Source organism: Solanum tuberosum, unplaced genomic scaffold (assembly GCF_000226075.1).
Source record: "Solanum tuberosum cultivar DM 1-3 516 R44 unplaced genomic scaffold, SolTub_3.0 scf00020, whole genome shotgun sequence".
In the NCBI taxonomy this organism is placed as follows: Eukaryota; Viridiplantae; Streptophyta; class Magnoliopsida; order Solanales; family Solanaceae; genus Solanum; species Solanum tuberosum.
This window is the reverse complement of record NW_006238946.1, coordinates 1,792,696-1,803,989: the sequence shown is the minus strand read 5'-3', so window position 1 is coordinate 1,803,989 and position 11,294 is coordinate 1,792,696. Positions and strand designations below refer to the sequence as shown.

At 34.6% G+C, this 11,294-nt stretch overlaps 2 protein-coding genes across 2 annotated transcripts in view; both read right to left on the bottom strand.

Moving 5' to 3' along the window:
- The window catches only part of LOC102581482 (GPI mannosyltransferase 1), a 4,088-nt gene extending 2,377 nt beyond the window's left edge, over window positions 1-1,711 (bottom strand). The window contains exons 1-2 of the mRNA XM_006340733.2: window positions 1,355-1,711; window positions 612-794 (exon numbers count right to left, since the gene is read on the bottom strand). Coding sequence (XP_006340795.1) covers window positions 612-794; window positions 1,355-1,625 — 454 coding nt within the window. The 5' untranslated portion in view covers window positions 1,626-1,711. The remainder of the gene's footprint in view (window positions 1-611; window positions 795-1,354) is intronic.
- A 743-nt stretch (window positions 1,712-2,454) lies between these two features.
- LOC102581146 (thiol-disulfide oxidoreductase LTO1) lies at window positions 2,455-7,332 on the bottom strand. Its single transcript, XM_006340732.2, has 7 exons — window positions 7,049-7,332; window positions 6,690-6,969; window positions 4,522-4,778; window positions 4,326-4,438; window positions 3,787-3,934; window positions 2,952-3,089; window positions 2,455-2,789 (listed from the first exon to the last, which is right to left on the bottom strand). Exons 1-7 carry the CDS (start codon window positions 7,148-7,150, stop codon window positions 2,706-2,708), a joined length of 1,122 nt encoding a protein of 373 aa, XP_006340794.1. The 5' UTR covers window positions 7,151-7,332; the 3' UTR covers window positions 2,455-2,705.
- Between the last annotated feature and the right edge of the window lie 3,962 nt (window positions 7,333-11,294).

The following is an 11,294-nucleotide window of genomic DNA, read 5'->3' as shown; positions in this document are numbered from 1 at the left end:
TTCTTTTGCATACATTTCTTACAAAACAAAATCGATTGATCGTGTTTGTGTGTGATTCGTTGCTGTCATTTTGAGTTCGTTGAAATTATCGAAGTTTGAGGTACCACTACTTTTTTAATGATTAATCCGTTTTATCTTGGGAGGAATTAATCTGCAACCTCGGGTACTTGAGGGGATTAAATTTCTTAAGGACACAGTACAGTGGGTTCTGTGGACTCGGATAGTTCTTTGTATTTTTATTTTCATCTTTTATTATTTCTGGTTTGCTAATCTGAATACAGGAGACAACACTATACACCTAACCCTGTGGAGGAGTGGGAGAAAGACTCAATCTTGATCGGTGTTCAATGAGAATACCTTCTTTTCTACAGTTTCATCAATTAAATCATGATTCCCCTAAATACTTCCCCTTCCATATGCCCCCTCTTTACAGTCATTTACATTGCCCCAATGATAATTAAGGTAGATTAAGGAGACAGGAACCATTTTGAAAGAGATAATAACAGATAAGTAGCAGTAGGGAAGTAAACTTACAATGACAAAGAAAAATTTAGGAGTAAGTTCTCAACATAACTATAATAGATGTAATTAAAAGGTACTGGAAGTTTTACCATTCATTAGACATAAAATAATCCAAAGGATTATGGCGCAGATGATGGGCTCACAATTCCCACGAGTTCCAATGGTAAAGGTAAATGGATTCAAAAGCCATACCATCACTGAATAGGTGCATAATTTCTCAGGCACCCCTCTTAGCTTTAGAATGGCGTTGATAAGAAATCCCACGAGAAGATCTGCCGCACGAACTCAATGTAAGTTTCACTAAGCATATCTGTTTTGGCAACATAATTAAGATGTCTTCTAAGAATATCAATTATGCATTTTTTGCAATAAGAAGAGACAACAAACCCACATACAAAGGTGCAAGTTCAAAAGCTATTTGTCTACTCTTAGATTGATCATCTACAAGTTCAAGTCCCAATCAACAATTCATCCAGTCTTTAGTTATACATCCACAACAACCCCAAAGATTGCCAATGAAACCTAAGCAGAGAGAGCTGCAGAAATCTCTTGGAAACCACATACAAGGAGCATTTGTATGAGGGAAAACAAGAATTCCAAATGAGTAGATTAAAAATGGAACCTTTGCATTGTCTTGAAATTAGAACCTAACAAGAGCTTAATACAAAATTAAGCTTTCATGTATCTGTCTGTTCTAACAAATAATAAACACAAATCATACGAAAATTGTGAAGCTCAGACTTCTTCAGCATTAAACGCGAATAAAAAGAACCCAAAACATTAAGGGACAAAGAAAGAAAGAAAAAAGGAGAAGAGAAAGGGGAAATTTTACCTGAAGCAGAGAAGATAAACTTTCCCCAAGAAGGATGAATGAAAGAATTGGGCACAAGAAGAAAAGCAATCAAGGGTGAGTAACGATATGTAGATCTTTGATAAGGGGATTTTCCGGCAGCAACTAAAGCAGCTGCATCTGAGAAAACAAGATAGTCCACATCTGTGTATCGAACCTCCATATGGGTATCTTGCCATTCTCCGTAAATTATCAAAAACAGCCTAAGAAATGCTGAGAATATCAGCAGCGACTTAAGATTTACAGTCACCATGATTCACACAATTGAAGGAACTGATCGCTCAATGGCCAAAACAACAGAGGAAGTAGTTACAAGGAGGGGTACTTCAGCTTTTTATTTATTTATTTTTCTTAAAAAGTAAAAGATTTATGACTTACCACAATTTTGAACAATTATTTATACAATTATCAAGAATTAAATTTCACTAAATATAAAAAATTTACAGTTTGGATCTTGAATAGAGTCAAACATTAATCGTTTTTTAAATAAAGCAAGTTAATTTTGAACTAAATCAAGCTAGTTTTTAATTTGGGGGTTTCCATGTTCAAAAGTAATTTTTATTAAACATTCAGTTTTGTTTAACTTATATTGACTAGAGTATTAAACTCAACATTCAATTATGTGTTGTATCACGATTATTGAAATTTTAAAATAAGAATTGATTGCATTTAAAAAGAAGCTATTGTTCCAAACTTCCAATTGACGTTCTTGATCACAAAATAATGAATACTTGTATTGACAAGTCTAGAGAAAAGATTTCCAATTTAGGAAAGTCAGTTCCTCCTTTAATATAAAATAGAATTTAGATTATATACATCTCTGCTCCTTCAATCTGTATCGTCTTCACTTTAGGCAGCATTTGTAAAATAGGAAATTAAACAGGGAAATTCATTTCAAGAGTTGATCATTCACATTATGGGATATAATCACTCTTACATACAAAGAGAATAATCACGAGATACTTTTTCATCTTCAGGTTACTCTTGCCATTAGATTGTTGTCTATTGTCGTCACAATGGGTTCAGATTAGGGAAAAGTTATCGGCAAAGTTTGGCATAGATAAAAAAGAAGAGAAATAGACTTTCAGGGGGAAGTTGGACACGTACAACATTAGAAGAAAATAGTACCACAACATTCAAATAATTGTGGGTAATAGGATTTGCTTGATATATATACGATCCACTCGGATCCTTCACTTCATCATACTATCTATTCAGTTTTACTAACATAAGAAGATAATTACATTATGAAACTAAGCAATTACCAGACGGCAGTTATAAGAATTCATAAACTTCGATATCCTAAGAATATGTGACTGTTGGTCAACAGAGCTCATTTAGCCTCAGTAAGTTCTTCTTTCATATCGAAACCAGACAGTGCAGCCAGCTCCGAAAGCTTCTTCTCTCCGCTAAGAACCTGCCACAATATTATAGTTTTAAGGTCCCTCAATGGAATTTGGAAAAGAAAGCTAGAGGTTCAAACAGCAAGATGTTCATTTTCTTATCGAAGGTGTGAATGACTGGTGCCTTTGTATAGGTTACAAAAGATTTTTCTAGCATAAAGAAGGTTCTTGCTCACCTCCCCATTGATCACCCATGTAGGGAACCCTTCGAGTTTTGCTTCTTGACATGCATCGATCATGTAAATTCCCTTCTTAAGTCCATAAGGAAAGCATTCTACATAGTCTAGTAACTTTGCTGCTTCTCGTCCAAACATCTTGTTGCAGTGACACAAGAAATAAACCAATTTAGTACAGAATACAAGCAACTCTTACCTATACTGCTAAGTGCATGATGCAAATCAGAATTTTTAGTGGGATCTCTACGGCCTTTTTTTATACTCTTAAAGATTAGTTGCAATATTGACAAACAGTTCGGGTCAGAACTCTGGGAATCTGCTTCTGAACTCTAAGGATAAATCCACTGAAGCTCTTAGCCAAATTCCAGCACCAGCATATGAAAGAAGGAAATATAAGGGTCTCTCTTTTTCCCTTTAATGATGCTCTTACTTATTTATGGAAGACGTTAATATTCAACCCAATAGTAGTTGATGCACATTCATATTCTTCCCTACCCATATCATGTTGTATTTTCCCTTATAGAATGTTACTTTAGGAATGTAGCAATCAGACAACGTGGCTGGAGCCTAATCAACATCCACGCTTCACCCTACCTACATCATGTCAGATTTGATAATGGGGAAAGATTTTTACTTTCCCATTTTCTATGTAAGCAAGTTTTTCTTTCTCTGAATCTCACCAATTTTTTTTTTGCCTAATGAAATGATGTCACTATGCCATTGAGGCAACCAAAATGGAAATAATTTTAGAAAAGCTATCATTTTCATATGCAGTTTTTTGAGAAACCCATCAAAATGCAGTACTAAGAAAGCACATTTGCAAAAGAAAGAGAACCTGCTTTTGTTCCTGGCAGTGAGAACACCAGAAAGCCCCATACATTTTTGCCCCAATTGAACGCAGGTGTTTCGCTAGGGATATAGCAAAAGGTGTAGACTCTGATGTGATCTCTGTTGTAAAGTATTCCATCTCAGCCATAGCAGAACTGCAAAAGATGGGAAAAGGATTTTGAGTAATTGTTCTCTTGAATAACGTGCATGATCTTTTCACCAACTATACATTTCAGATGATCTAGAGTTTTACCTGTGACTAAATGACTATACATCAAGAGCTTTTCTATCTTAAATTAACCAAGATATCCTGTTACTGCTAAACCTAGAAACTGAAACAAGCTTCTCTTACTTGCTTTAAGATTGTAGCTTAAATAATTCATGGAAGTTTTTATATAAGTTAATGTGATTATCTCTGTAATCAATGCCAATCAAACATTCACTACTTAATGCAAGAAAAGGGAACCCTTGCCTATTGTCCTTTCAATCCAAAGACACTTTGCCTAATATCATCCTACAATGTGTGAATGTGTACGGATTCTTTACCCTGTGTTTGTAGGCTGAGAGTCACTGTATGAATTGTTTAGGGTAGAAACCACCAAGAGAACTATAAGTAACTGTATACCCACATCTTTTTGCACCTCTTGAAACCCCAAACCCTGTATACAAAAGAAATATCTTTGTCATTAGCATTGCATATAGCAATAGAAGCTAAACCAATGTTCTCTGTAGTGGAGATAACCTTTATACTGCTGACGAACAAACTAAATGACAACAGGACAGAAGCTAAACAGTATGGACAAAATTCCCCAGTGAATTTTGTGCTTAGGATGTACAAGAAGTATGCACTGGCAGCTGCCATGGAAGTAGTTGTTCCAAGTAAAACCAAACGCCCATTAGCTTCACCAATTCCAAGAGGCCTGCTTTTCTGGCCCAATTGTATCCCAAGTACTGCAACTACTCCATAAGCAACCATACCAATTAATGGAAGAGGAACACCTGGCAAATGAAAAAGGATGAAAACTGAATCTCTTTCCAAACATATTACCTGCAATTTAAGGGACATACTGCTTTCAATTTATTGATTTTCCAATCTCTGTCTTTCAAATCAAATAAATACAACTTACAATGTAACAAAATTAGCACTGCATTAGTTATTAAGTCTGACAACAAAATAAACTATATAATACAATGTGCTGCCTCCTCTGTGATATGATTTACCATCAAAAGGAGTTAAAACATTTTGTTAGAAGAAGAAATCAGATAGGGTAGGTTTTCAACAAACTTCCAAGGACTAGGAATCAAACAGACGTAACAGGTCCAATGGGATGGGCAGCTGCAAAGATAATCTATCCCAGCCCATAACTGGCCCAAGTATGCCCTGAACAATTCACCCTAGTGTTTTTTTTTTTTTTGGATAAGATAAAGGTCGAACAATTCACCTGTGTTATGCACACTATGCACATAAAGTATATGAGAGATTTACGAGCAATTAGAGCCACATCAGTACGAGGATTAGGTGTTGTTACTTCCAGGAATTGGTTTATGTTGGGGCCTCACCACTATGAGATAAAAGAGCTGCAACTTACAGCAAAGTTTACTGTCAACATCTTCTTGTCAAGTATGTTGGACCAATTGATATTGGCTTTTCTAATTCTGGCTCCACGCTGGAGTTTTTGAAACCTCAGTGCAATCAATGTGTGCCGGCTTATTGTAACACTGAGATAGGGGAAAAGTCCTTTGATTCATCAATGAATACTGGAAGTGGTACAGGTGGAAATGATGGTGACCTTATGGAGGCGAATTGGGTACGGCACAGGTTTCTCAGCACAATTGCATTTCTAGGCATCCCATTCATTGATAATACAAACTATCTACCTTACAGCGTCTCATTTGAAGACAACCGAAGATTATGTAACTTAAAAAAAAGGCTATTATCAACATATGCTGGTCTAATTAACAATAGATTCCTTCAGCTAATAACCTCCAACTTCATTTTATGTCCTAAATTAATATTTTTAACAAGCAAAACTTACTATCTCCATGTACAACAATAGCGACATCGAAGTTTTCCTAATTAGTTGGGTCAGCTGTATTAACTGCAAAGTTAACATGCTTTGGCTGGAGTAGTATTGGGATGGGGTTATCCCCGGGGAAACTCCGATTGTGTGAGCTTGCTCTATATCTAATTCCAGGCCCGGATAAAGGAGGAAGGTTACGCCAGCTTGACAACCCATATAGAACTAATCAATTTACGACGATTACTAGCAATACAACAAATTTACTATCACCATCAGTAAATGGAAGCTTTACCATTGTCATCTTAGTCTGTCTGTTTCATTACAAAGGATATGTTTTCAGAGATATCATACTACATAAATAGATGTATTCCTCTATTTGTTGTTCCAAACAATTTTTTCTTACAAACAGATAAAGCAATCCTATTGCATTACATGGTCTTCTATACAACAACATTACCTAATGTAATCCCAAGTGCGGTCTGGGGAGGGTGGTGTACCGTGTACACCAGACCTTACTCCTACCTCATGAAGGTAGAATTATGTGTTCTTCACTAATATACTTAAAAAGGGCTTCTTCAACTTCTTAGTCAAAATAAGACAATTGGGGAAATATGGATAAAGATTATTATGTCTGGTAAGTACATAATTCATAAAGAGAATCAAACAAGAGGCTAATCATAAAAGAGAGGCGTGAAATGGTAAGACTTTGCCAAACTCCTAAATGTAATTGTATCCAATCACTTCTTCAGGTTCCCACCAATTTTACTTGTACAGATGTGTTAATATTTTCATATTAAAATCTGTTTCTTTTAACAAAACTTTGGATACTTTTAGAAGGTTACAAAGATAGTCCTAAAGTAGAAAGTTGAAAAATAGCATGGGATATTACCAAATACAGCTGAGTAGCTGCTGTTGAGGATGTTGCCACAGCTGGCACCATCACCAACAGGACAAAATGCTTCAGAGTTAGTGAACTTGAGGAACGTCAAGTAAGAAGTCTCAAGAAACCCAATCCCTCCAAGTGCTGCACACCAATTGTATGCTGAAATGCCTGTATCAGCAGAAGTATCTGGCAATACCACCTTAGATTCTGATTCTGTCTCTGCATCTCCGACCTGTCTTGATGAGCAGTTCACTCGAAGCAACAACAATCGCCGAACCGAATCTCTCTTTAAGAATCAAGCAATGAAAATGTCAATATTTGAGAAGAAAAAACGTGAATCTTGAAGAGATGAAGAGTTACTGTACCTTGAGTTGAATGAGAGAAGATATGGAATTAGAGCGAGATGGAAGGAGGTGAGAGGTCTGGGTGGGAAAAGGAGAAGATGCTACGCCGATGATACTGGCCATCAGCTCAGAATTGGATACCACCCGCCGTGAGTAGTGGTGGTTTGACTAGCTCTGCGGTGGTTGTTGGTCGTTACTGAATATGGATTTGGACCGGAACAAATTTTGGGCTCTGGCTTATTTTACGCAAAACATCCTTAGGTAAACTGTTTAGTAAGCCTTTGAACATTTCTGGGCTGGAGTTCAATAGGAAAGCAAGTGAAATACGTAGTTATTATTACTGTTTAGATGTAACTTAATTTTTTGACACGAGCATCTATTGAAAATAATATTTTTATCTCTTAAGGTAGGGAAAAGGTTTGTGCATAGGCTTTATTTGTGAGATTATTTTGAGTATGTTATTGTTGTTTAGATGTAACTTAAGTTGAAATAAAAATATTGTGAATATTTAAAGATTTTTTGAGTTGAAATCAACATTTTACTTACATTCAAAATATTTTCAATATTTCAATTAAGATTAAATGCTTTAAGTATTTATGAATATGTATGGACAAATTAGTAGAGAAAATATTGCTCCTCGCTAATTTTGAGTCACTTCAATTTTTGGATCAAGATCTGATTCCTTTCTCATATTGAGATCTAAGAATGCTATACACATCTCGTCAGGTTACTCTCTCTCTATATGTAATTAGTAAGCATCCACGATTGAAGTTTGTGAAAGTGTATGTACTGGAATGTGAACTGAACTTGAGAAATGAACTTGTAAAAGTTAAAGATTTGCAAGTGTAAATCAACATTTCACTTTGAAACTACATCTTCAAATCAATATTATTTAACACTTTACGTAAAATTTGTGTTTACAAGTATAGTTACATTACAAGAATAATAAAATAGTATTTCATGCTCACAAACAGTGTTGTTCACCTTCATGTTATAAGTGTCGTTGCTCCTAATCTTGATTTTTCTTGTGAAAAAAAGTTGGTGGTATTCAATCAATAAATTATATAGTTTAGGATGCCGACATGCTAAGTGATGTACATTTCCCCCAAAATTACTTAATTATCAAGAAGGAAGGCGACCTTTTAAACTCATTGGTTGCCACAATTCTTTTAAAAGATAATTAGAACTAGGGGTGTTCACGGTTTGGTTTGGGTCGGTTATTGGTCAATACCAAAACCAAACCAACTTAATCGGTTTTAAAATTATCAATACCAAATCAAACCAAATATAATTTATATTTATCAGTTTGGTTGTTTTCGGTTTTGGTTTGGTTTGGTTCGGTTCGGTTATTCGGTTATTAACCATACATAAAAATAAAAAAAACAATTCATTCAAAACGTGAAAAAAGTGACAACAATCCATTCAAACAAAAAAATAGTTAGAATGACTGGCATTATAGAACTTTCGATCAATGAATTTACTGAATAAAACTTCAAAATTCACTATTTTGGCATAGAAGGAAGAGGCAATGACATTTTTAGTCCCACAAAGAATTTCCATAGACACTCATATACATGAAACCAATAAGAAAAATGTTCTCACCTTGGACATTTTTTCTTTCATAAGTAAATTATAAAAATAAATTTTGATGAAACATATATAAAATCTTTAAAATTGTTTATGAATATAATATATTATGTATGTATAATAATAAAATTTATGTATATAACTTGTTGGTTCGGTTCGGTTATTTCTTCTAATAATAAAATTTATGGATATAACTTGTTGGTTTGGTTCGGTTATTTCTTCAATTTTTTTCGAACAAAATCATAACCAAACCAAATACTATCGGTTCTTAACAATCTAAAACCAAACCAAACCAAAACCCAAATTAAATCGGTTCATTTAATCGGTTTTTCGATTTGGATCGGTTTTTATCCAAACCATGAACACCCCTAATTAGAACTGAGTTTAATTGTGTACATAAAACTTTGTAACAATTCTCTTATTCCGTTCTATTCCTTAGATTTTGTTTGAACATATCTTGGTACTTAGAAAACATAACTCATACACAACTAAAGCTTCAAATCAACTTAAAGAATATTTTGGTTGTAAAGTAGAATGATTTTTGGTTAGTATTTGAAGATGAGTTTTTCAAGTGATTTTCTTGCTTACTAACAAAATTTATTTATTTTTTCAAGTAAAATATATGTTCAAACATAACTTCAACTTCTAAATACCTTTTTTCAACTAGTGTATTTCATTTTTTTTTGAATTTCACTCAATTCATAACCAAGAGCCTATCAGGTTTTTTTAAGGACTAAAACCAGAAAGAAAAAAAAGTTGTTAAAAGTTCACTTAAGAAACAGAAGAGCTAGACCAGAATTTGCATGACATGTGAGCAAATATTAATAAAGAGTACTCCTTGAAGTTTCATTTATTTTCAAACTTTAATGTTTTCAAGTGAGTGCGTCTCATCTTTTTTTAGTTCAAGTTTCTATTTTTCTTATGTCTGTATGTTAGTTTCCCACATCGAAGGCAAAAGCAGGACTTGAACGCAAGTGTTTTGTAATAAAAGCCAGTCACTTAGACTGGACAAAGCATACCTTTCTCGGCCTTTTTGGCTAAGATCAAGTGTAGTATCTGTTCTTATCAGTTTAATATTTGATATGTGGGCCATTGGTCCACACGATATTAACTCAATTTTTTAAGGGGAAGAGTCCATTAAGGTAGCTTGCTACCTGGGCTCTTGGGCGTCGCCCATGCGTTGCACTACTGCATGGGCCTGGCGCACCCCACCAATTCCAGTTTAATATTTTGTTGGGCCTTTGATACATGTATGTTCACCTTTCTGTTATTTTCGTTGTGTATCAAGTTGTATGCTAAATTTTTGTTAACTCTGATTGATTTTGAATTTACATGATGTAAATGCCGATTTGATCTCGAAAGTACACACAATATTGTCAACCTGTAATTGGCTAGTATGCTCTACGGTCCCAAACGAAAAATCATTCTCGTTTGAGTTGGATACAAGATACAATTTCACTTTGATTTAATTCTTAGGTGTGGTTTAATTGTTCAAGCATATAGAAGTGATATTCATGTCAACACAATTCAAACAGATTCTTGAATTTTATCAGATGCAATTTTCCAGTTGTTGTAAATATATATATCTCAAAAATTGCACTAGAAAGGTAAATTAAGATAGAAATCAACTTACAAGTATCTTATTTAACTTTCAAAATAGGCAAAGAGAATAGTTTAACTTTTGATGGATAGTCTATACATAGTAAATAACTTTTTGGGCTCTATAGAGGCACCCCGCCTTGTTTTTGTAAAAGCTCCATCTATTAGGTAATTCTTCCGATAGACTTGTACGGAGGGAGTATTAACATTTGTACAGGAATGAATATTATTTGTCATAGTGACAATGCTCAATGTCCTCCTTTTGTTATCCTTTTTGCATAGAAATATATTGGTAAGGGTCGTCATGCCAGCCAAATCCATCTCCAACTCAAGGAGGTTCTTGCTACAAAAAAATTGCATCTCATATTTTGGCGATGCTCATTGGTATAATAGCAGAAGCCTAATAACTTTCTAGTTTTTCTCGAAGTTGAATCTGCTTACAATCTACATTGATTACCCACGCCGTTCGTTAGAGAGCAAGTGCTTGCAATAAAAATAACCTGTTTACACAAAGTCAAGCATACCTTTCTCAGCCTTTCGGCTAAGATCAAGTGTAGTATCTGTTCTTATCAGTTTAATATCTGATATGCAGGTCATCGACTAACATGATATGAACTCAATTTTTTAAAGGGGAAGAGCTCATTAAGGTAGCTTGTTGCCTGGGCTCTTGTGCGTTGCACTACTTCACGGGCCTGGCGCACCCTACCAATTCCAGTTTTTTTCTTTGTCTTTCCTATTAAGTCTTGTCTAGGTGTTCAGTTGTCCTTGATTTTCGATTATATTTAATAGGGCAACTTACGGAAATCGATACCATAATTAAAATAATTATTCTCCTTAACTACTGTTTTAATAATTACTTACTGTAGCTATATTTTTAGTTGCTATAGGAATGATCGTTTGTATAATTCGCTTCTTTTCAAAGTTGTATACAAAACTAAATTCATTTTTTCTTAAGGTAATGGCGGTATTCTCGGTTGAGAAAATGCATACAATGTCGTAATTCGCAGAATATTAAATCGTTAGACTTCATATCAAATACACCATAATTCCTTCGTAGCAGCAATCCAGTAATCACACTTTG

Coding starts and splice junctions, on each gene's coding strand:
- LOC102581146 (XM_006340732.2), bottom strand. CDS start 7,150: ATGGCCAGTATCATCGGCGTAGCATCTTCTCCTTTTCCCACCCAGACC. Junction 6,970..7,048: donor CTTCTCTCATTCAACTCAAG/GTACAGTAACTC, acceptor TGATTCTTAAAG/AGAGATTCGGTTCGGCGATT. Junction 4,439..4,521: donor TGTTCGTCAGCAGTATAAAG/GTTATCTCCACT, acceptor TTTTGTATACAG/GGTTTGGGGTTTCAAGAGGT.